The 25,637-nt window shown below is 50.0% G+C and overlaps 1 protein-coding gene across 2 annotated transcripts in view; it reads right to left on the bottom strand.

The window, feature by feature from the left end:
- Positions 1-25,637, bottom strand: part of MRC2 (mannose receptor C-type 2) — a 67,611-nt gene that overhangs the window by 9,767 nt on the left and 32,207 nt on the right. For both annotated transcript variants that reach the window (XM_066262675.1, XM_066262674.1), the window contains exons 2-16: positions 13,922-14,323; positions 12,842-13,015; positions 12,477-12,641; positions 12,153-12,266; positions 11,564-11,710; positions 8,019-8,207; positions 7,707-7,861; positions 6,328-6,435; positions 4,331-4,446; positions 3,713-3,861; positions 2,893-3,110; positions 2,033-2,175; positions 501-603; positions 163-301; positions 19-54 (exon numbers count right to left, since the gene is read on the bottom strand). In XM_066262675.1, coding sequence (XP_066118772.1) covers positions 19-54; positions 163-301; positions 501-603; positions 2,033-2,175; positions 2,893-3,110; positions 3,713-3,861; positions 4,331-4,446; positions 6,328-6,435; positions 7,707-7,861; positions 8,019-8,207; positions 11,564-11,710; positions 12,153-12,266; positions 12,477-12,641; positions 12,842-13,015; positions 13,922-14,323 — 2,358 coding nt within the window. The remainder of the gene's footprint in view (positions 1-18; positions 55-162; positions 302-500; positions 604-2,032; positions 2,176-2,892; positions 3,111-3,712; positions 3,862-4,330; positions 4,447-6,327; positions 6,436-7,706; positions 7,862-8,018; positions 8,208-11,563; positions 11,711-12,152; positions 12,267-12,476; positions 12,642-12,841; positions 13,016-13,921; positions 14,324-25,637) is intronic.

A 25,637-nucleotide genomic window follows, 5' to 3' on the forward strand; every position in this document is an offset into this window, starting at 1 on the left:
AGGGAAGAGGGGCCTCACCTTGTGGGTTGACGTCAGGCTCCCGCACATCCGTGCCTACAGGGACAATGTGGACAGAGACGCTGCAGGAGGAGACCCACCCTTGGATCCCCCACTGGCCACCCTTCACCCCATTCCCAGTCCCCCAGAGCCACGCCACTCAACCTCGAGGGATCTTGCAGATCCAGTCCAGCTGCGTCTCGCATTGCAAGGCCACCCACTGCAGGGAGGCCAGGTCGAGCACTGCACAGCCCCGGATGTTGTCATCGTCGTGCCGGCTCCGGTCAAAATTGTGGTAAGAGAACTGAAGACAGAGGTCAGAGTGGGAGAGGGGGTCCTGAAGCACGAGGCACAGGCTGCTCCTACCGACCTCCTTTCCTTTCCGTGCCAGCCCAGCGCAGAGGCCATACCTCTCTCTGATCATCTCATCCATCTCCAGGCCCTGTCCTGCCCCCAACAGGCCCCGCCCACCCAGGCCCCACCCACCTCCTCCGGCCCCTTACCCCCAAGCCGTCACTCCAGCGCCAACTCTGGCCCCCTCTGGGGTCTCGCCGGTTCAGGCCAATCCAGAACCAGTGCTGCTCATGGATTTCAGGCTCAGATTCACTTCAGCACAAAGCAGGGGTGATACAGAGGAGATTGGGGTGAGAGGAGTAAGTGTCAAACATGCCCCCTGCCCCTTGCAGCTCTCTGGTCTGGGCCTGGGGCCTCTCTATCTGAGCTTCACGCTCGTGGGGAAAAGGGCAGGAAACACTGGCCCGGGGGCCAGCTCGTGGGGTGCTGGGTGGTCTGGCTCCCTTCCCTGGCTTCCGTTCAGGTGGGGTTTGCTCTGCCAGCAAGACTGAAAGCTTTCATTTAAGGGAGTTTAGGAAGCAAATAAGGATGAATAGACCTGGGGCTCTGCAATCAGATAAACCTGGATTCCAGAGCAGGTCACTCATGGACCAGCTCTGTGACCTTGGGGAAATAACCCAGCCTATCAGCCCACAGGGTCAACGATAATAATACCTACTTCCTGGGGTTGCTGAGAGGATTAAATTAGGATTCAACGTTCAGCATAGCACCTGGTGCATGGTGAGAAGCGATCAATATGAGCTATTATAATTACAAGTCAAATAATGTAATTAATTGTGATGTTTGCTGGGAGGAGATATCCCTGGAATTAAGATCTCAGGAAGCCCGGATCCATCTGGATTCTTCCCAGTGCTAAAGGGATTATAGATGCTGTGTGTGCGTCATAGGATGCCAGAGCCCACAGGACAGAGATGAGGTCTTGGCAGGACCCCCATGGGCAGATGCTCACTTTTGTAGCCTTTTTCCTTTTTTTTTTTTACAGAGACAGAGAGAGTCAGAGAGAGGGACAGACAGGGACAGACAGGAATGGAGAGAGATGAGAAGCATCAATCATCAGTTTTTCATTGCGACACCTTAGTTGTTCATTGATTGCTTTCTCATATGTGCCTTGACCGTGGGCCTTCAGCAGACTGAGTGACCCTTTGCTCGAGCCAGCAACCTTGTGTCCAAGCTGGTGAGCTTTTGCTCAAACCAGATGAGCCCATGCTCAAGCTGGCGACCTCGGGGTCTCGAACCTGGGTCCTTCCACATCCCAGTCCGACGCTCCATCCACTCTGCCACCACCTGGTCAGGCTAGCATTTCTCCTCTTGTCTTTCAGGAAAAGCTTTTTGTTGAGGAGTGTGGGTTATTATGGGATGGTGTAGGGTGAGAGGAAAACATCCTCAATTTGTACAAGGTTTTGCAATGGAGAAGGAGGGTGGGGAGGGCAGTTACTTGTGTGAAAGTTTGTGAGCCGGGGGAGGTGGGCATTGCTGGCTCTGTGATGCCAGTGGGTAACATCAGGTCTCCAATTCCAGGGAGACCATGGCTACTTCAGGGGGACAGGATGGTCCCTGAACTAGTAGTAGATACACACACAGGTCACTCCAAGCCCTCACACAGGCCTCACTGGAGTAGTCTTCACCCTGCCTTGCAAAACCAAGAGTCATGCATGCAATTCCACCACACCAGGCTCAGTACCCGAAGATCTTGTTGAGCATGTTGGCCACAAAGTGCTCCTCCTCATAGCTGGCCAGGCTCAGCAGCTGGGCCCCCAACTCCTGGCAGGCCCCGTGGGCCTGGGCCCAGCTCTTCTTGTCCTGCAGTCGTTCTGAGCTGAACACCTGCAGGAGCAGAGTCCAGCTGTCCAAGCTGTCCCCACTGGCCCACCTTCCCAGGGACAGCTGCCTGCTTATGACAGCAGTGAGGAGGGAAGCTGGGGCCTCACTGGACAGGGGTCTAGGCTAGTTAAGACTAATCTGCTCATTAGAGAATGAGCCCCAGGGAAGGGAGCAGACACAGGCAGTTCCTGGAAAACACCACTGCCCACTCCTCCTGACCAGAGGGGATTAGGGCTCTCACCTCAGCACAGCCACAGTTTGCTGTGGTTATTAAAGGGGCTAAAGAAGTCCCTTCCCCAACCTGGACTTCAGTTTCATTTTGTTTTGTTTTTCATATAATGAAAGACCATAAACTATATCAGTGGCTCCCAAACCCAGCAGGGTTTAAAAATAGATTACAAGGCCCCACCCAGCCTACTGAATCCCCATCTCCACAGTGGCAGCCTGAAGATTTTATTTTTATCAAGCTCCCCAAAAAAGCAGCCAGCCTGGCCCCAACCAGTGGAAACCTCTGAAACCAATGATCTGTTTCTGTCAATTCCAGGTCTCGGATACCCACCACTGAAGAGTTTCACCAGAAATGCTGTCTGCAGTCTGCTATGGGGAAAAGTGTTCTGGGGACCACTGTCTGGATCACGGCTGGGACCCACTGGGATTCCCCCGCCACCTGCCTCTTTGCTCTTCTCTCTCTCCCTTCCCCCCTGCCAACAGGCTGCCTACCTTATAGCAGTGCCGGAGTTTTGGGTCTGAGGCCCAGCCCTGGGGACAGGAGCCGGTAAGGCTGGGTGTGGGGTCTGGCCCAGGCAGTTCAGGCGTCACTGGTGTGCCCAGGCTCTGCCGGCAGATGTAACGAGCCCAGAACATGGTGCAGTTCTTCACCTCCCACAGCCCCATGGCGCTGCCCGTGGCCAGGGCCACGCAGCCCCCACGACTGTACCCTGAAGGAGGGAGAAGGAACGCCCTTATACTGAGGGCTCAGGGCTTGGTCCTCCCTTACATCCCCGCGAGGCACCACCGCCGCCACCCTTGCACTTGGAACCAGCTTGGCCATCTCTGCAGGGACACGCTCTGAGGTCGGGACCAGGTGAGAGGAAGGGAATGGACATCCCGAATCCTAACTCTGTGTTTACTGCTGTGAGCTCTTAGGCAAGCTGCTTAACGTCTCTAAGCTTGTTTCATCATCTACCACATCAGGTTATTAAAAGGGTTAAAGAAGATAATGAATGTGAAATGGTAATGACAATAGCAATCACTTACATTGTGCTCACTACTCAAACAGCTTTAAATAGTTTAATCATTTAAGCCTCACATCAACCCTATGATAAAAGGACCGATATCCCTGTTTGACAGGTGAGGAAACTGAAGCTCAAAGACATGCAGCTAATAAACAGCAGAGTCAGGGTCTGAGAGAATGGTTGGGCTTCAGACCCTGTTCTCCTAACCGCTTTACCACACTGTACGAAGGATCGATTCCCTCAGAAGCCCTAGGTCTTGGTCCCGGCAGGACGGGTCCCCCAAGGAAGTCTGAGGAGGGGCTCACCGGGCTGGTCCCGGTTCCAGTGAGTGTACATGACCTCATCCCCACTGAGCCAGCGGAAGGAGCCGGTGCCGTTGAGGTCCTGCAGGGCAGTCCAGAAGTACTCTCCATCCCAACTGTAAATGAGGCTGCTGACAAAGGCCTGCTCGAACCTGCGGGAAGAAGCCGGTCAAGGCAGACAGCGCCTCCCACCAATCCCTGGCCGCAGGCCCCTGGAGCTCAGGTGCTATGTCTGACCAGTAACTTGCTGGAAGTAGAGACCCTTGGGGACCCCACAGCTGACATATAGCAACCCACCTCCCCCTGTACTGTCAGCCCTTCGTGCCTGGCCGAGAAGAAAAAAGAAAATCAGATACACGCAAGGTCTCTCTTGGGCATCTTGCCCACACCTGTACTTGTCAGTGCCCCTGCCAAGGCCCAGGCCTGTCCCACACTGGAGTTGCTTCATAATCAAGAGTCATTCTTGTGACAATATTAGGAAAAGGCCCTGGAGCCAGTTGAGGCTCAAAGGACTCAGGTCCTTCTGTGCTTGATGACAAGATGCTACTTCGTTTGATGGAGGGGTCACACTAGGCCAGGACATGGGTGTAGGCTGGGCTGGGCACCCACCCCCTCCTGCACCTGTTAGTGATGGTGACGAGCTGAGAGCCGTGCTCAGTGCACAGGCGCCGGGCCTCACTGTAGGTCACTTGGTCCTCTCCCAGCCAGTAGCAGGATGGGCTGTGCCACTTCCAACCCTGGCTCGAGAAAGTGGGCAAAAGAGGGTGTCTGTGGGGAGCACGCCCCTCTCACACCCATAAGTCCTGGGGCAGGGGCATGCCATCACTGGCATCACTGAATGTGCTGTAGGCCTGGACACAGGACAGAGGGGACTTGCTTGACACTAGAGATGGCCCTTCCTGGGCTACATTCTGCACCTGTCACTCCACACTCTCCCTCCCACCATGACTCACAACTGCCAGCCCAGGGGCGGAAGGAAGCATGGCCCAAGCAGGGCTGATCGAGGACAGCCAGTGACCTGGCCTGTGGCCTGGCGCAGAAAGATAAGTGTCCCATCAAACTCCTCTTGAGTGTTTAACCAAGAGAAGCGGTGGGAAATTTGCCAGTTGGCTGAGAAACCAGAGTCAAAAAGCTGGGAAAACTGCCAGAATGTGGATGGAGGAGGCTGTGGTCCTCAGGGGCCTGGAAAAGCTGGGGTAATGGAAGATGTGCCCGGCCCGGGGCTGGGGAGGGGAGACAGACCCTCAGCAAGGGGCAGCAGAGCTATGGAAGAGAACCCCCCCAGCAGCTGCTCTCCAGCCCCGGCCCCACGCCCACAGACCTCTCCCCCCTTGCGCCACCCTGAGGGGCTCTCTGCTCTTGCCTTTCAGATGAGGAACTGAGGCTCAGAGAAATGAAGTGACTTGATTTTGTACACAGACAGTACAAGGTAGAGCCCTGACTTGAACCCACACCATAGAGGCTACGCCTATCCTCCTCACAGTCCTGCTCCTCCAAAGGTGACTCCAGAGGTCTGCTGGGACCTGTGCCTCCAGCAGGCCTTGAAGTAGGAAGCCTTGGGGTGGGCTAGAGGTTGGGGGAAGAGAGATGCGGCCCTCTGGGCGGGAGCCCAGAGCAGAAGAGAAGCTGGTGTGTGTGTGTATGGGGGAAGGGGGTGCTGCACGCCCAGCAGGGCTGTGCTAAACCCCTGGCTGTCCCAGGGTGTAACCTTGGCTGCTTAGTACCATCAACACATTCCAGGTCAGCCCTGGTGCCAGGGCATTAGTAGTAATTCCTCTCCATGCCTCACCCCGACCTCGCCCAAGCCAGGAAAGAGCCCCTGGGCCATTCCCTGACCATGCTGGTCCCCCAGATTCTTTAGCTGGGCCCCCATCTGCTCTCTCCCTCCTCCCACTGGAGGTCATGCCTGCTGGCGTTTCCTGCTCCTCCCTTGGGGGAGAGTTTGGGTGCAGGGGGGTGGGGAATGGTAAGGGGGCTTAATCTAAAGGAAAACAACGAGCCAGAGTGGCAAGGGGCTGGCAGGAGGAGCGTGACCTTGGCAGACCACCAAAACACCAAAGGGGAGAGGGCCTGGGTGGGCTGGAGGAGGGAGATGGGTTGATCACCCACTCTCGCCCTCATTCATACGCACTCAACTCCCCCACCCATTACCCCATCAAGTCCTAATCCCACCCCCCTTCCTTGAACATCTGGTAGCTCCTGGGGCTTGGCACACAAGGAGGGAGACACCAGAATGGCCCAACTCCTCCAGAGGAGACTGAAAGCACCCGCTGTACCAGATGCTGTGAACTGTCCCAGCAGAGACAGAGGGTGCACAGAGGACACGGGCTCACCCTGGCAGCCTCCACTCAGGTGAACACTGACCAGACTCCAGGTGCCCACCTCCACCTCCTGTTCCCTGCTGACTCTGAGAAGTGATTTCTCCACGTAGAGGGGACTCAGGAATATGGGTGGGAGCTCTGCTTCCTCCCAACAACCCCCCACCCCACCCCACTCTTTCTGTAAAGGAGCGGTTGGGAGAGCAGGAAGAAGGGCGTGCCAAGGAAGGGAGGACGCAGTGGGGCAGCAGGATTCCCATCCCTCTTTTCCCCAGTTCCCAGATCCAGAAGCACCCTCACTTTCCGGCAGCCGTGGTCCTCCTCAGTAGCCCCCTGGCTCAGCTGGCCTGCTTTCTTGCAGATAGATGGCAAGGATTGGTTACAGGGGCTGTCATTCCAGCGACCTTCCTAGGGAAACAGGGTGAGAGGGAGTCTCAGCACCCCTCCCCACAATCTCCTGAACCCGAACCCTTAGCAAACCAGTTTTCTAGACCTGTCTCTGCCTCTGCTTGCTGTGTGATCCTGAGCAAGAGGCTTCACCTCTCTGTGTTCCAGGCTATAAAATGGGGAGAGTAAAATTAGTTCTATAGGCCTGATGAGAGCCGAGTTGCTGTGCAGATGCCTTAAAACATTGACAGGCATTGTGGGAAGGGACACTCCTTTAGATTCTTCATAGCTCATTTCATCAACACTGGCTGAGACTGTTAGCATCACCAATGGCAGGACAGACAGATGAGATTCTCAGTTCTGCAAGGTGTCTAGCCAGTACCCGCAGAGCCAGGCTGGGCAGAGACTATGCGCCCAGACCTGGCTCTCAGATGGAACTGAATGGGAATTCAGTCCCTCCTAATGCCTTTGCCCTCCCTGTCTTCAGCCTCCCAGACAGTGGTCTGTCTGACTTTGCTCCATCCCGAGGGCAGAGGTGCTTGTGTGTCCCAGACCCTGGAGAATGCCTGACACATAGTGGACACTCAACAAACCATTGTTTATAAATTTTAAAACAGCATCCCCTTGATGCTCTTGATGGCTCTGTCTTTATAGTCCCTGGCTATATACTGTTTGTGGTATCTCAAGGGAGAGTGTCCTATCCATTGCTGGAGTGGGTAGTCTATCCCTATGGTTCTGTCCCTTTTTAAAGGATCTCATATCTCTGCTTGAAGCCTTGCACCAATTCCTCCATCTACCGACACCACTTCTGAGTCAAAGCCATAACAGAGACATCACCCCCTAAGTTCACAAGGAGACAAGATCCCGCACAGAGCAGCCTGGCCCGTGAAGCACATCCATGTAACATGGGTTCTGATGCCACCTGCCAGTGGGGAACAGCTGGCAGGAGACCACGATGGCCCCAGGCAACATCCTAAGGCTTCATGAGAATTAACTCCTTTAATCCTCCCAATGACCCTCTGAGGTTGGCACCATTAGTGTTCCATTGACAGATGAGAAATCCAAGGCACAGAGAGGTTAAGCAACTTGCCCAAGGTGACCCTGCTAATTGGAGGAGATGGGGGGGATCAAACACTGGCAGTCTTCCATGTGGAGGTGGAGGGGCTGATGGGGAAGATGGGGCTTCTGAGAGGCCATGGGTTGGGGTTCCAGGCAGGTACCCATAGGACTGGGGGAGCACCAGAAGGCTGGGGTATATACGGGACCCTGGGATAGTGGGTGGGGGTCCTCACCGGCCCCCAAATGGTGACACAGTCCTCCAGGCTGTCCCGGAAGTTGTTCGGCTCAAAGGGGTGCCAATGGGTGAAGCTCACAACGCTCCCATCAGACCACTCAAAATTCATCTGCAGTTTCAAGTCGTTGAGGCCAATCCACAGCTCCTCCACCTCTGGGTGCAGCAGGAGACAGGAGAGGGAGGACACGGAGAGGTCAGGCTCAGCCACCAGCAGGAGGAGAAAAGAGTCCTTGAGCCTCCTGGGCAGGACCGGATGGGCATCGGAAGGCCATCCTTTACCCCAGGCCGGCGGTGGCCAAGCAGCCCTCACCTTGCTTGATCTGCTTGGTGATGAACTCCAGCTCGGCCATGCTGTGGATGCTGAGCAGGTCGCTGCCACCCCGCAGACACGCCTTCTTGGACTCCTGCCAGCTGCGCTTCTCAGCTTGCAGGCGGTAGCAGTGGCCCTGGAAGGGCTGCCAGCTGGGCTCGCACTCCACCTTCACGTTGGCCCACACATCTGCACAAACCCATGTGGCTGCTGCTCAGGAATGAAGCCACCCAGCCTGGGCACTGACCCACTGGACATTAACACAGGCAGGGCCCCAAAGTCACTTCCTCCCCAAACCTGACCCGCATCAGCCCTTCCTGCCAAGACAGGTGTGACTGCTGAACGCTGATGAAATGACCAACGACCCAGGGCCGCTGGAGGCCCAGAGGCAGAGCCTTGGGAGACGGTGGCAGACTCCACCCAAGACAGGAAGGCCTCTCTAGCTGGGGCTCTCAGAGATGGGCAGGGATTCAGGGCAGACCGGCCCTGGGAGCCTCAGCTTCCTCTTGTGTAAATGTAGTTTCGCACTATAAGATTCAAACTTAGTTCACACCCATATTGCTTAATAAGTGAAACAAATGTCATTACCTCAAATAGTATCTACTGAGTGTGGGCTCGGTGCTGGCCCTAGTGGTCCAGGAGGAAGGGACTAAGGAAATGGGGCGCCATTGGGTGGACAGCAGGTGAAGTCACTGCTGACCGGCCAGCATCCCTGGCTGGGATTTCTCCTCCCGTTACTTCCTCCACCCCCAGCTCCTCTCCCTTCTCCCCAGGGCTGACAAAATGAAGGATTCCAGATCCTTCCACACCCATACTTCTGTGCATTTCAGGTTAGCCCTCTGGGGATCGGGGCCCAAGGGCAGCTGGGACAAACAAGCCCTCACTTGGGCCTTGGCAAGAGAAATTAAGGTTTTACCAAACCACCCGCAACGTCAGCTTTGGACAGGATTCTGCCTGGTGGGGTGGGAAAGCATGTGCCCACTTGACGCATCGCCCGAGACTGGGATTTAGGGATCCGTTCTATTCTGGGAACCGCTCCAGGGTCCAGCCATCCCATTTCCTGGAAACCTGGCAAAGTGGGCAGGGCTGAGAACCAAAGAAGATCACTCCTGGGCTCTGGACCTGTCTATCTTCTCTGCTGGCCATGGATCGAAGGCCCAAGGCTGCTGCCCCACTGACAGAACCGGAGTTTAGTGGGTGTTCAGGCCCCTGGGGTCTGCTTTGGGCTGTGGGAGGAAGGAAGCTCAGGAAATGTGGATGCACTGGGGACAAGACAGTGCCTGCCTTTGAAGTGACATGCTTTGAGTGATGAGACCTAGAAGGCAGAAGAAACTGCCTAGAAAAACGCCGCATGCAGAGACAGGGGCTGAACTGAAAGAGGAAGTCCAAAACCCTGACATCTGCAGAGTCATGAGATGACTCTCCCCTGAAGCCACACTGGGGAGCCCCAGGGCATAGAGGACTTAGTGAGGGGCCAGTCTCTAGTGGGACCACAGAGGGGTTTGGCTGCCCACACTGGGCCCTCCTTCCTTCAAAATGCAGCTTCTGGCCCTAGCTGGGTACCTCAGTGGTTAGAGCGTTGCCCCAATACGCAAAGGTTGCGAGTTTGATCTCCAGTCAGGGCACGTGTAGGAACAGATCGCTGGTTCTGTGTTCAAGGCACATTCAAGAAGCAACTAGCCTGACCAGGCGGCGGCGCAGTGGATAGAGCATCGGACTGGGATGCAGAGGACCCAGGTTCGAGACCCCGAGGTCGCCAGCTTGAGCGCGGGCTCATCTGGTTTGAGCAAAAGCTCACCAGCTTAAAACCAAGATCGCTGGCTCCAGCAAGGGGTTACTCGGTTTGCTGAAGGCCACGCCCACCTGGGGCGAAGCTCTGCCCACCAGGGAGAGATGCTCTGCCCCTCCGGGGCGTCGCTCTGCCACGACCAGAGCCACTCGGGCCATCTTTGCTCTAATGGAGCCTCGGCTGCGGGAGGGGAAGAGAGAGACAGAGAGGAAGGAGAGGGGGAGGGGTGGAGAAGCAGATGGGCGCCTCTCCTGTGTGTCCTGGCTGGGAATCGAACCCGGGACTTCCACACGCCAGGCCGACGCTCTACCACTGAGCCAACTGGCCTGTTGGCTGTAATCTCTTTACTTTCGGTGGATTTGTAAATTTTTTCTTTCTGGTTGTGCTGTATTTTACTTGGAAAAAAATTCCCCCTTCATTCCTAGTTGCCGGGATTCCAGCAGAAGCCCCTTCAACCGACACTGACACCTTCCTTCTGGCACCCGTGGAGATGCTCCTTTGGTCAGGACTGGTCTCCAGCCTCAGAACCTCTCTTCAAGGGGTGTGAATTTATTCTCGATTTACACCTCAGAGACAGCTGCTTAAATGAGGCCACACACCAGTGAGGGGCACTAGCCCAAAGCAGTGCCCCGCCCACTGTCTGCCACCACCCAACACCTCCTTGAGGCCCCTGGGGCAATCTCTGTGAATCATGTATGTCAGCAAGACACTCCCGGCTTAAATACCCACAAAGGCTCCCCCACCCAGCTCCACCCAAACTTCGCCCAGCAGCCGAGACCCTTCAGGAACTGGCTGCAACCTGCCTTTCTGAAAGTTCTCTTCACCACACTCTTAAGCCAGGGCTTCTCAAACCGCACCTGCCCGCGAATCACAGGCGCAGGGTCCAGGGAAATGTAGGTCCTGATTCAGTTCATCTGGGGCCAGGTCTGAGACTCTGCATTTTTAACAAGCTCCCAGGTGGCGCTGTGCTGCTGGTCTCAGGACCATACTTAAAAGTAGGTATGAGTCTGTACTCCAACCAGACCACGCATCAACTGTAAAACTGCTGTGTACTTCCATGCCTCCACACTTTTGGCATGCAGTTCCCTCGACCAAGAATGCCCTTCCCTCACACTTCTTTCTGCCTTTTCAAACTTAACACTCAACATGAAAGGCCCAAACCAAATGTCACTTCCACAAAACCCTCAACTCTCGGAAGCTTAATCAAGTCCTTCTCTGGGCATTTCTCCTCCTCTAACATTACTGCATATCTTTTTATAACACTACAAAACTAGGGATATTCCAATTGTGCACTGAAATGTCTGTCACCTCCAGCATGTGACCTCCACGAGGATAAGGTAATACCAGCATTTAGCACAGTTCTCAACAAATCCCCGAATGAATTAATGACACTTTCTGATTTGTTCACACTTCCACTGAAACGTCAAATAAGAATAGGGAGGGGCCTGACCTGTGGTGGCGCAGTGGATAAAGCGTTGACCTGGAAATGCTGAGGTCGCCGGTTCGAAACCCTGGGCTTGCCTGGACAAGGCACATATGGGAGTTGATGCTTCCAGCTCCTCCCCCCCGTCTCTCTCTCCTCTCTCTCTCTCTCTCTGTCTCCCTCTCTCTCCTCTCTAAAATGAATAAATAATTTAAAAATTAAAAAAAAAAAAGAATAGGGAGGGAACAGAGTCACCTGTGCTTGGAGGCTGGGCAGGCTGTGGCTGTGATGAGTCCCACCCCCATCCGCCCCACCTCCACCCACGCCGCTCACTGGGAGACGCCGGCTCGGCTGGTGGGACGTTCAGCTTCTTCTTGCACACGTAGGGCAGCGCGATGCTGCAGTCGCGGTTCTGCCAGCCGCCAGAGGACTCCGTACGGATCACCCCACAGTTCTCCTCACTTGGGTTGTCGGGCTGATCTGTGGGAGGGCAGGGCGCCAGCACCCCAGGAGAGAGACTCACACCTTGGCCCTGCCTCGAACCTCCTGCTTCCCTCGGAAGCATGAACCGGCTGGAGATGCCCAGCACTCTGCTCAGCCCTCCCTCACTGGGCACTGCAGGGCCTCAGTGCTTTCTCACCTGGGCCCATGTGTCTTGAACTCTACTCAGCAACTGGTACTAGCTCTACCTGGCCTCCCTGGCCAGGCTGCAGTGTGTACACATGGCTGAAATCCAGTCCACTGCCCAGGCCCTGTGCCCTAAACATTAGTCTCTAATTCACACAAAGGCACTGCATGGGCTAGTGGGGCCATTCCTGGAGTGGGGGAAGTCTGCTCGCCTCCCACCCCCGCCCTGAGGAACAAAGTGGAGGCAGTGCCCGTGGGTGCCCAGGCCGCCCTGCCCCCGCACCCGGCGCCTCACCACTCTCCCAGTTGAGGTATTTGAGGGGCGAGCTGTCCGACCACTGCCAGCCTCCACTGGTGTCCAGGTCGTTAAGTCCAATCCACAGTGTGGAACTATAGCCAGTGAGGAGCCCTGACAGCAGGACGGGTACAGTGAGAAGCACAGCACCCACCCTTGGCCCTCCTATTCTTTGCCCCCACCAACACCATCCTTACGCCCACAAGCCGAAAGGCCTCAGGGCCCTCCAAGGGGGGAGCAGGTCTCAGAGTCCTGGCACCCTCCCTGTTCCCAGGTGGGTCAGACCCCAGCCAGCAGCCTGGCCTGGGCTGCCTGCTGCCTCACCATTGATGTAGGTCTGCTCGTGGATCTCGGTGATGCTCAGCAGATCTGCCCCTTGCTGCTCACAGCTGGCCCAGGCCTCCCTCCACGACAGTGTGGACTGGAAGTTAAACTGGTAGCAGCTGTCGGTCAGCTGGTCTTTGTCCCAGAAGGTCTCACAGTCGTTACCTGCCACCATGACAGCAGGACATGGGTCCTTCCCCAGTCCTCTGCTTCAGGGCCTACAGAGGGGTCCCTCCAGAGTGAAGGGACCACATACAGGCTGTTCCACGCTGCAAGGAGGGGCCACTTTTCACCCCAGTCTCCCAAAAGTTCTGCCACCCGCACCCTCATGGCCAGCCTCCCGCCAGGAGCAGCTCTGCTCTCACTCTTGATGGGGCAGAAGCCCCAGCGTTCGTCCTTGCCGTAGTCCTGGGTGGTGGCACACCACAGGTGCCCGTCCTCGCGGCCCGTGCTGGTGCAGCTGTGGAACCACTGGTTGTCATATTTGAAGGGGATGGTGCAGGGTTTCCCGTGGGAGTTCCCCTGGATGGTGTAGACCTCTGCAAGGAAGGGAGCCAGCCTTGGCATCAGGACCCCTGAGGTGCCCATGCTCTATAGCCCAGGGAGCTGGAGATGGGCCAAGGTCGAGTGGGGGAGGGGCAGTGGCATCAGATAGTGGCTTTAAAGCTCCCTCTGCCATCAGATCATCCCAGAAGCCTGGGAGAGCAGGATGAGCCTGCTGCTCACCCCCCAGGGCTGGGAAGGGGTCTTCCAATGCCCCCAGAGGCTGTCCAAACTCCATGGCAAAGGGGCCTCCAACTCACCCACAGAGGTCTGTGCCTAAAGGAATCCCTACTCAGCTCCCCAGACTGGGGGGCTCTACTGTGCAACCCTCCTCCCCAGGTTCTTGGAATTCAGAGTGGCTTCCAGGAAAAGGACCACCAGGATAGGCCTGCCTTCCGGGGGTTACCCTGGGGTCTCCCTGGAGAGTAGGTGTAGGGAAGGAAATTTCACTTTCTACGCTTTTGTACTGTTTGAGGTCTTTATCAGTGTGTATTAGTTTTGTAATTTTTTAAAAAGTAAATTAAATGCTTTGAAGTTAATTTTCTTATTAAAAAACACTTCACATGCCTGACCTGTGGTGGCCCAGTGGATAAAGCGTCAACCTGGAAATGCTGAGGTCGCCGGTTTGAAACCCTGGGCTTGCCTGGTCAAGGCACATATGGGAGTTGATGCTTCCAGTCTTCCCCCTTCTCTCTCTCTCTGTCTCTCCTCTCCCTCTCTCCTCTCTCTCTCTCTCCCTCTCCTCTCTAAAAAATTGAATAAATAAAAATTAAAAAAAAACACTTCACATTACAATTAAAGATGTGACTGCCAGAGGTTCACAGAGGACAAAGGACTGGTCACTCCAGTCTGTCTCTGCGGTTCCCATCCCCCCAGACTCGGCCCTGCAGGCAGCCTCTCACCATGGTAGGGGCGAGCGCACAGGTCCTCTTCACTGCCGTAGATGCGCCACTGGCCGCTGCGCGTCTGGTCGCCACGCTCGGGAGCGCCAGCCTTCGACATGTTGCTGGCGCGGCCGCCCAGGAACAGGTTCAGCTGGTCGCCCAGCGTGCGACAGTGCCAGCGCAGGTTCATGGCCTCCCGGTCACATTCGTACATGCCCAGGGATGCTGTGGTGTTGGTGCCGGGCCAGCCTGTGCCCAGGCACTGCATGGTACCCAGATTGAAAAGCCGGTTCCGGGAGACCCACTTCCAGCGCTGGGCAGAAAGACTGGTGCTACAGTGTGAGGAGACCCTGACTTGCCCACCCTGGGCCTCTAGGCAGCCCTCCAGTCCGTAGCTGAAGATGAGGAAGACGCTGGGTTCTAGAAAGAAAGGCAGGACATGAAGCCATCACAGGGGCTCTCCTGGCTGGCCCTTGATAGCCAGTGCCACCTACAGAAATTGACCATGAGCCTGGTGCTGGGTCTCAGGCCTCCATTGCACCCCCAAAAGCAAAACCAACTCCACATGACGAGCGGGTACTTTATACTCTTCTGAAGATCTTATGGGAAAAGGTGGAGGCATTCACATCACACCACACTGCAACCTTCATCCCAATCTCTGTAATAGCATGTGGTTTTCTGCCAAAGTTTCCCACGAGTAGTCACTCTGTCTTGCTCTTTCCCGTCCCCTCAGCTTCACTGGCTCCATTCTTTCCTCCCATCTAGAATCTCCCCAAACCACTCAGTGCCTCGCATACCCAACCACTGATGCCCTCCTAACCATTTCACTCCTATTTTTTAGACAGCATTTAGCTCCCTGGCTTCCCCAATCCTGCGTCTTCTCACCCCTCGCCTCACTGCAGAGACACTCTGTGGGAGACGGTGAAATCCCAACCTGCCCCCCAGCACACCCACTCTACAGATTAAGAAATCAAGACTCAAATTGGGAGAAAGCAGCCTAGTGGTTGTCTGAGGCTGGCCTGAGGTGATGGGGGTGGGGGGTGACTGCTAAAAGATACAGGGTTTCTTTTGGGGTGACGTTCTCAAATTAGATTGTCATGATTGTCGCACAACTCCAAATATACTAAAACCCAATTAGTTGCACAATTTAAGTGGCTGAGTTTTATTGTATGTGAACTGTAACTCAAAAGTTGTTGTATGTTAAAGCTGTTATTATATTTTTAAAGGGAGAGAGGAAGAAAGTTTAGAAGAGTTTAGGGACACGAAGTGACCCAGTCGCAGTGGCTCACAGCCAGTAAGCAAATCCTGTCTCTCTGACATCCACACTTCAGCACATTCCTCTTGTTCCCCAACTTAGCACACACATCCAGCACACCCCAGTCTCCATTAGCTCCTCCAGATAATTTTCATACCTTGAAAGCATGACTCTATCTCAGGCGTCCCCAAACAACGGCCTGCAGGCTGCATGTGGCCCCCCGAGGCCATTTATCCGCCCCTACCGTACTTCCGCACTTCCGGAAGGGGCACCTCTTTCATTGGTGGTCAGTGAGAGGAGCACTGTATGTGGGGCCCTCCAACGGTCTGAGGGACAGTGAACTGGCCCCCTGTGTAAAAAGTTTGGGGACCCCTGCCTAAATGCTAGGGTTCAAATCCCAGATCTGCCACTTAATGCATCGCGTGGGCAAGTTGCTTAACTTCTCTCTGATTCAGTTTCCACACCTTAAGACTGTTGTAAAGGTTAAATGAGATAATACATGCCAAGTGTTTGGAACAGGGTCTGGTACACAGTAAGAGCACTGTATATGATGATTATTATTATTGCTATTGTTAGTTTATTATTAGTCAATTGCCTAAAGGGTGGTGTAAAGCCAGTAGTCGCGGCCACCATCAGAGCCACCTGACCCGTGGAGGTTGGTATTTAATTTGGACAGACGGTAATAAAACAACGGAGCCAAGAACTGATGGGCCATTACCTTTAATCCTAGCTTGCACCCAGCAGGCAAGAAATACACACAGCAGGAAAACACTTCCCTTTCCATTCTGGGCTCCCAAAGCCACTGATTTATCTGAGTTTTCCTAGAATCAAAGGCCCCTCCAGCCTTATTCACCTATGTTCCCCATCTCCTTCTCCCTGCACAAACTCTGCACATACTGGCTTCTCCTTCAGCACTCCACCATCTTGGCTGCTTCTCCTCTGCAATGCTGATGGCAGGAACCAAGCAAGAAAGCCCCCGGTCTGCTTTATTTTAAAAGTGTAGAATATTAAAGCCTTTAAGCCAATATACAAATAAGGAAGTCTCTGATACAAAGCCACTTATCTGAGGCATAAATGAGATTTCTCATAAGAGTGCACCACCCCTATCACGCAACAGTCAAGGTTGTGGGGAAAAGCTTAGTTTTGAGAAGATCTTCATATTAGAAGGAAGTTGAAAAGATATTAGTATTAAAAAGATGAGAAAGGCTTAGTCTTAAAACTAAGCCTTAGGCCAGGGATCGGGAACCTTTTTGGCTGAGAGAGCCATGAATGCCACATATTTTAAAATGTAATTCCGTGAGAGCCATACAATATGTTTAACACTAAATACAAGTAAATGTGTGCATTTTATGTAAGACCAACATTTTTAAAGTACAATAAGTGGCCCTGGCCGGTTGGCTCAGCGGTAGAGCATCGGCCTAGCGTGCGGAGGACCCGGGTTCGATTCCCGGCCAGGGCACACAGGAGAAGCGCACATTTGCTTCTCCACCCCTCCGCCGCGCTTTCCTCTCTGTCTCTCTCTTCCCCTCCCACAGCCAAGGCTCCATTGGAGCAAAGATGGCCCGGGCGCTGGGGATGGCTCTGTGGCCTCTGCCTCAGGCGCTAGAGTGGCTCTGGTCGCAACATGGCGACGCCCAGGATGGGCAGAGCATCGCCCTCTGGTGGGCAGAGCTTCGCCCCATGGTGGGCGTGCCGGGTGGATCCCGGTCGGGCGCATGCGGGAGTCTGTCTGACTGTCTCTCCCTGTTTCCAGCTTCAGAAAAATGAAAAAAAATAAAATTAAATTAAAAAAAAAAAAAAAGTACAATAAGTCTCTGAATTCTTTTTAATAACGTTGTTATGCTGTGGCTAACCAATGATGAATAAAGTACTTCTTACCATTAATGCAACTTCTGGTGCTGCATGGTTTTGCTGATGACTTTGTAGTCTGGTTGATACGTGGTGAGATTTAGCTTCATGCAGGCATTGAGACTTTCATCCGTTAAACGTGACCATAGGTTGGTCTTAACGTTCTTTAGATGTGAGAAAGACTGCTCACATGCATACGTAGAGCCAAACATTGTCAGTACAGCAATACTCACACGCTGCAGTATGTGGTATGTGACAGGAAGCGCATTCCAAGTTTTGACAATCAGCTGGTCCGTGGGTTGAAGTTTTTTCATTTCTCCCCACTTGTGTTTGCTTGCCAACTCTGCTTGCTGTCGTGCAAGTCTTTCCAAATCTTCATTCAATGACTTGAACTTATTCACCCACATGTCTGAAGCCTTTAGGTCAGCAGCTTGTTGCTCAAAATCTCTGATGGAGACACCGGGGATGTAACTCAGGTCAGCGTTGTCCACTGCACACTCATGTAGATGGGTGATGAACTTAAAAAGACAAGTGCACTCACGAAATTCTCCAAAGCGCACTTTGAATGACTGCAGGAGATTAGATGTGAAGCCCGCTGGCTGCTGGAGACCAAGATGTTGAGCAGGGCCACTTGCTGTGCATGCATCTTTAAACTCACCCAGTTTTTCAAAGTGTAGTAAACGACCTGTTTCAATGTCAGCTATGAAGAGTTCCAGCTTGTTTTCAAATGCAAACACTGCTTGTTGAAAGGATAAAACTATTTCTAACACCTTGCATTTTCACATTGAGCTGGTTCAGATGTTCAGTCATATCCATGAGATAATATTAATAGAACTTCAGGAGTCACTCAGTGTTAGCTAACTCAGGATGCTCAACGTTTTTCATTTCAAGAAAAGTCCGGATTTCGCTCAGACAAGCCGCGAAACGGCTGAGCACCTTCCCTCTTGACAACCAACACACATTGCTGTGCAGAAGCAGACCAGAATAATTATTTCCAACTTCATCCAGCAGTGTTTTAAACTAGTGATCATTTAAAGCTCAGGCAACAATAAAGTTGACCACCCGAATGACCAGCGACATCACCTCACCAAGCTGCTTGCCACACATCTGAGCACAAAGCGCCACCTGATGTAGGATGCAGTGAAAACTTAGGATGGGTCTCTTTTCATGCTCACGAAGAAGCGCTACGAATCCTCTGTTTTCCCCACCATGCACGGAGCACCATCAGTACACACCAAAATAAGTTTATCCACCGGTAGATTTTTTTCTTTAGCGAACTCAGTGAAAGACTTGAATAAATCCTCCCCTCTTGTTGTCTCTTTCATAGGCAAAACAGCAAGACTTTCCTAACGTAGTGTGTCACCGACAGCATACCTTGCAATCACACTGAACTGGGATAAATGGCTTACATCTTTGTCTCATCCAAAGTGAGAGAAAAGAATGGTGCTGCATTTATGTCCTTCACTTGTGTTGCCTCAATTTGATTTGCCATCATGATGGTCCGATCGTGAACAGTTCTTGCCAACAGAGGCATGTCTTTTATTTGTTTGATTATCTTATCTTTATCCAAAAAGTCGTCAAAAAGTTCATTGGCAACATCAAGCATGAATGTTTTGGCATACTCCCCATCTGTGAATGGCTTTCCTGTTTCTCACAATTGCTAAAACACCAGCAAAGCTAGCTGAATTCCAGTCATCTTGTTGGGTCCAAACACAGAGTTGCTGCTGACTAGCTTGCACTCTGCACAGTAGCTCTTGACATGCTTTCTTCCTGCTGTTCCCCGCTGGGGTATTTTGATGCAAAGGTAGTATGGTGTGTGTGGAAGTGCCACTTTATATTTGACCGTTTCATCGATGCAATTTTATCATTGCATATTAGACACACTGCAGAACCTGCTCTCTCCACAAAGGCGAATTCCTCTGTCCATTCCTGCTGAAAAGTATGATACTCCTCATCTTTTTTTCTTTTAGCCACCTTCTTCGTCAAAAGGGTTTCTGCAATTAGCTAGCTGAATACTTGATTAAAAGGAGGGAAGTTTACTTCCTGACCTCACTATGACCCATGTACATTAGGTATTATCCAATAAAAATTTGGTTTAAAAAAAAAAAAAAAAATTTGGCGTTGTCCCGGAGGACAGCTGTGATTGGCTCCAGCTACCTGCAACCATGAACATGAGTGGTAGGAAATGAATGGATTGTAATACATGAGAATGTTTTATATTTTTAACGTTATTATTATTTTTTTATTAAAGATGTGTCTGCAAGCCAGATGCAGCCATCAAAAGAGCCACATCTGGCTCCTGACCCCTGCCTTAGGCTATAGGAACTTTGCCTGCTTACAGCTTGTCTCCCACACTCAATGCAAACTATAAGCGAGCAAACATATACATCATATTTACAAACTTATTTGACCAACAGATGACAAAAATATTTGACAAAAGTCAGAGGCAGTCAGAGGTGGAGCTGTAACTTGGTCCCACCCAGTCTTCTGAGTCTAAACCCCAAATTTTTTCTGTTCTTCCATGCTGGCCTTGTCATGCATCTATAGTCCATTCACCATGGCTATCCAGATGATCTTTTAAAGATGTAAATAAGTCCTAAAATTCTCTCAAAAATAACATTGGAGCATGGCCTGTGGTGGTACAGTAGATAAAGTGTTGGCCTGAAAAACTGAGGTCACTCGTTTGAAGCCCTGGGCTTGCCGGGTCAAGACACATACCAGCAATCAATGAACAACTAAAGTGAAACAACTATGAGTTGATACTTCTCATTCTATGCCTCCCCTCCTCTCTCTGTATAATCAATCAATAAAAATTTTTTTTTAATTTATTCATTTTAGAGAAGAGAGGCAGAGAGAGAGAGATAGAGAAGTGGGGGAGGAGCAGGAAGCATCAACTCCCATATGTGCCTTGACCAGGCAAGCCCAGAGTTTTGAACCGGCGACCTCAGCATTCCAGGTCAATGCTTTATCCACTGCGCCACCACAGGTCAGGCTGTAATAAAAATTTTTTTTTTTTTTTTAATTTTTTATTTATTTATTTATTCATTTTAGAGAGGAGAGGGAGAGACAGAGAGAGAGAAGGGGGGGAGGAGCTGGAAGCATCAACTCCCATATGTGCCTTGACCAGGCAAGCCCAGGGTTTCGAACCGGCGACCTCAGCATTTCCAGGTCGACGCTTTATCCACTGCGCCACCACAGGTCAGGCCAATAAAAAATTTTTTTTTAAATGAAAGAAATATATTGGAGTGTTGAAGGTCAAAAAGAAAACAGTGATGAACTGTATGGACCAAAAAGAAGCACTGTAATAAACCCAAAGTAACTTCACAGGTGATCTGATCATAAATTCCTAACTGAGCAGATCATGCCTCAGGCATTTAACTTTTTTAGTAAAAGGTTTATCCTTGCCTTAAGCAAACCCTGCCTCTTGTTTCTGTGCATCTAGATAAACGCACCTTTGAAGTATCTCTTTTTCAGACCCCATTTTGCTTTTTCCCATCCTCATGTAATTTTGCTTACATTCCTTCCTAATCCCAAGTGCATTAAAAACAAACAAACTGCACAACCGTCATTCTCCTGGGTACCTGAGATCTTGCTTCCTGGCATTGTCCTCAATTTCTTAATTTGGCTCAGATAAATTCATACAAAAATTCTTTACAGGTTTAGATTTTTTTTTTTTTTTTAAATGAGGGGAAGGGAGATACAGAGACAAACTCCTGCATGCACCCTGACCAGGATCCACCTGGCAACCCCCTTCTGGGGCTGATGCTCTGCCCATCTGGGACCATGCTTGCAACGGAGCTCATTTTTAGCGCCTGAGGCAGAGACTTGATGGAACCATACTCAGTGCCTGGAACCAATGACCTCGAATCAAGCCACGGTTGCAGGAGAAGGGGGAGGGGGGTGGAGAGAAAGAGAAGGAGGTGGGGGGAGAAGCAGATGTCACCTCTCTGTGTGCCCTGACCTGGAATCAAACCCAGGACTTCCACACGCTGGGTCAACACTCAACCACTGAGCCAACCGGCCAAGGCCAGTTTGGATATTCTTAATTCAATTAATTATTCTGTCAACTCATTGAAAGTTTTTTTTATCATGGAAAGAAAAATGCCATAAAAAAGTCAAAATTCAGATGAGAAGAAAATACATATATATATATATATATATATATATATATATATATATATATATAAATTAGAGGCAAATAGTTAAGTCCCTAATATAAAAAGAGCATCTATAAAAGAATTGACAAATTATGAGAAAAATAATAATACAGTAGGAAAAGAGTAAAAAATGTATACATAGCTTTAAAAAAAGCAATTGGCTTTAAACTATTTGAAATGAAAGCCTCACACATAGTAAAAAAACAAACAAACAAAACACCCTAAGTCGGGTATTGTTTCTCTCTTGTTTAAAGTCCTTCAAAGGCAGTTCAGCATTCTTCAAATAAAATTCTAACTCTTTACTCTGAGCCTCCAGATCCTACATGGTCTGGTCCTGCATGCCGGTCTACCAGATCATACTCTCCCCCTGGCTCAACTCACACTGACCTCCTTGCCCTTCCTTGAACAGGCCTGACTTTCCTGCCTCAGAGCCTTTGCGCTATTTCCAGAGGTGGATTAAGGTCGATTGAGGCCCTGGGCACAGAAGAAAATACTGGGCCCCTTAAAAGAAAAAGACAAAAAATAAAAATACATGTTAACCATATTTTTAAATACATAAAAAAATGTTATGTATTATTAATGTTAAAATTGCACATATGTAGCCAAACTTGGTGTCATTAGAAAAAAGTGTAAAGTTGGAGTTTTGTGAGGCCCTTCAAAAGTCGGGGCCCAGGGTACGCGCCCAGTGGGCCCACCATTAAAGTAAGGTGACCAATCGTCCTCCTTTAGGGAGGACAGTCCTTCTTTTGTTAAGTTTCATCCTCCCTTGAAAAGTATTCTCCTACATACCCTCCTTTTTGATATTGGAAGACTAATCTGTAAATGTCTGTATTCGATCAATAGAGGCGATCCATTGCGTGTGATGTGATGTATCTGTATCTAAATGAGTACTTTTCTCTTACAATTATTAAAATTTAATAGGCATGTAAGCATAATTACAATATAAAATATTACAAATGTTTTTATTATGCATTTATCATATTATAGTGTATTACTGTTGCAATGAATAAAATGTTTCTTTTATTTACCATATTGTTTTCTTCAATTTATTTTTGTCCTCTTTTTCATTGTAAAAAAATTGGTCGCTATAAAGCCAGTAGCCACGGCCACCATCATAGCCACCTGGCCCATATAGGTTCACATTTGATTTGGACAGACGTAATGAAACAACAGAGCCAAGAACTGGTGGGCCATCATCTTTATCCTAGCTTGCACCCGGCAAGCAAGAAATACACACAATGGGAAAACACTTCCCTTTCCATTCAGGGCTCCCAAAGCCACTGACTTACCCAAGTTTCCTCTAATCAAAGATTTCTACCTCACCAGCCTTATTCACCTCTGTTCCCCATCTCCTTCTCTCTGCACAAACTCTGCATAAATTGGCTTCTCCTTTAGCACTTCACCATCTTGGCTGCTTCTCTTCTCCTCCACGTGGCCTTTCTCTGCTCTCTAGCATGGGCTCCTCTGCCTCATTTTATAGTGTAGAAATCAAAACCTTTAATCCAATATACAAACAAGGAAGTCTCTGTTTATCTGAGGCATAATGGGATTCCTCATGAGAGTGCACCATCCCCTACCATGCAACAGTCAAGGGTGTGGAGACAAGCTTAGTCTTAAAACTAAGCCTTAGGCTATAAGGACCCTGGCCTGCTTACAGCCTGTCTCCCACACCCCATGCAAATTATAAGTGAGCAAACATATCTATTTGCAAACTTATTTGACTCACAGTCACTTTAGTTAAAGCCACCTCTGGCTATTTCCAGTGCCTGGCATTTCACATTTCAAAAAAAAGTCAACATCTGTAGAGAAGCCCTCCATCACCTCTTATTTGAAAGCAGCATACTCTAGTGTATCACCTGATTGTAATTCTGTTGACATTTATCTCTATCCCATATTTTGTTCAACATCTGAGTTGTTTGCCTCTACTATTTTTTTTTACTATGGGTCACCTTTTCCTGCTACCTGCATGTCTAATAATTTTTATTATAAACTGGACATTGTAAATAATGTAAGGAATCTGGATTTTTAAATTCTATATGGGACCTTGTGGATGATGTATTTCAGGGAGAATGAGTTTATCTTCCTAAAATGAATGTTGAGTTTTGTTCTGGCAGGCAGTTAAATTACTGCTGAATCACCTTGATCCTGCAGAGGCTTGGTTTTACGCTTTGCTAAGGTGCAGTTGTGTTGGTTTTGCCTTTAGTCCTAGGGTGTGGCCCTTTGCCTTGGGTTTAATAATAAGGTGAGTCCCTTCTGCAGTTTCAAAGGAAAACCTTGGGGCTATGAATAAACCCCTCTAACTTGGTGGGATTTAATTCCAAACTGTTGCCTCAGCATCAGGCAGCAAGGAAAACCTCTGCCTGCCAGTTCCCGTTTCTTCCTGGGTTCCTTAAAGCTTCACAGTTTAAAATGCCCATGTGCAGTTTAGCAGTTACCAAGAACTGGAGGAAAATTTGTAGGGGACATCTGTAGGGCTCCTTCCTCTCCAGAATCTTCCCTCTTGATTTTTAGCTTTTCTGGGAGCCTCAATCTCTGACCAATAAAACTGCCACTTTCTTTTTTATTTCTTGATTGATTTTAGAGAGAAACATTGATTTGTCATTCCACTTATCTATGCATTCATCTGTTGCTTCTTGTATGTGCCCTGACTAGGAATTGAACTCACAACCTTGGCATATTGGGATGACACTCTAACCAACAGAGCGACCCGGCCTGGGCCAAAATTACCACTTTGTTTAATAGAGCTCCTCTGTGGATGAAAAAGGGCTTCCAGTGTAACCTCACAGGGTGGTGATCTGATCATAAATTGCTAGCTGGGTAGTCACACCCCAGGCAAATAAATGCTTTAGTAAAAGGCTTATCTTTGCCTTAAACAAGCCCTGTCCATTGTTTCTGTGCATCTAGATCAGGGGTAGTCAACCTTTTGATACCTAGCACCCACTTTTATATCTCTGTTAGTAGTAAATTTTCTAACCGCCCACCGGTTCCACAGTAATGGTGATTTATGAAGTAGGAAAGTAACTTTACTTTATAAAATTTATAAAGCAGAGTTACAGCAAGTTAAAGCATATAATAATAATTACTTACCAAGTACTTTATGTTGGATTTTCGCTGTTTGGCAGAAAAAATCTTTATAAAACAACTTACTATAGTTAATTCTATCTTTTTATTTATACTTTGGTTGCTCCACTACCACCTACCATGAAAGCTAGAACGCCCACTAATGGGCAGTAAGGACCAGGTTGACTACCACTGATAGCTCAACACAACTTTGAAATGGCTCTTTCCACACTACCCTTGAGAAAGCATAATCTTATTAGCTATCCCATAATCCAATCCCTGCTTTGCTTTCTTCCACCTTCCTGTAACCTTCCTTACATTCCCTCCTTAATTCCAAATGCATAAAGGCAGCAAGCAATCTGTCATTTCTTGGAAGCATTTTTCTCGGTCTTGAGATCTTGCTTCCAAGTGTATCCTCTGTTTAGCACAAATGAAATTTTAAAAATTTATTGATTTTAGAAAGAGAGAGAAAGGGAAAGAGAAAAAGTTAGAAACACTGGTCTGTTACTCTATGTGTCTGCAACCTTTACCTATCTGGACAATGCTCTAACTTGATGTTTTTCAAATGCTGGTCCACGAAAGAGTTAACCACCCTGATGTTGTATGAAGATTATAGACCCAATGATCTTAGTCGAATTCAATTATGCTCAGGTTGATTTCTGTTTTAGCAGTCCCTGAAATAATTTTCTTTTCATCGGTCCCCAAGTGTAAAAAGATTGAAAACCACTGCTCTAACCAGCCGAGCTATCAGGCAGGGGCAAATAAAAATTTTTTTTTTTGCCTGACCAGGAGGTGGCGCAGTGGATAGAGCGTCGAACGGGATGCAGAGGACCCAGGTTCGAGATCCTTAGGTTGCCAGCTTGAGCGCGGACTCATCTGGCTTGAGCAAAAAGCTCACCAGCTTGATCCCAAGGCCGCTGGCTCAAGCAAGGGGTTACTCGGTCTGCTGAAGGCCCGCGGTCAAGGCACATATGAGAAAGCAATCAATGAACAACTAAGGTGTTGCAACGAAAAACTGAAGATTGATGTTTCTCATCTCTCTCCAGTTCTGTCTGTCTGTCCCTATCTATCCCTCTCTCTGACTCTCTGTCCCTGTAAAAAAATAATAATTTTTTTAAAGATTTTATTTATTGATTTTTTTTGAGAGAGGAGAGAGAAGAGGGGTGAGGAAGCATCAACTCATAGTAGTTGCTTCTCATATGTGTCTTAATTAGACAAGTCTAGGGTTTCAAACCAGTGACCTCAGCATTCCAGGTCGATGCTCTATCCACTGCGCCACAAATAAATTTTTATAAAAATTCTCTACAGCCTCGACCGTTTGGCTCAGCCACAGAGTGTCGGACTGGTGCACAGAAGTCCTGGGTTCAATTCCCGGCCAGGGCACACAGGAGAAGCACCCATCTGCTTCTCCACC

The sequence above is a fragment of the Saccopteryx bilineata genome, chromosome 2 (genome assembly GCF_036850765.1).
Source record: "Saccopteryx bilineata isolate mSacBil1 chromosome 2, mSacBil1_pri_phased_curated, whole genome shotgun sequence".
Lineage (NCBI taxonomy): Eukaryota > Metazoa > Chordata > Mammalia > Chiroptera > Emballonuridae > Saccopteryx > Saccopteryx bilineata.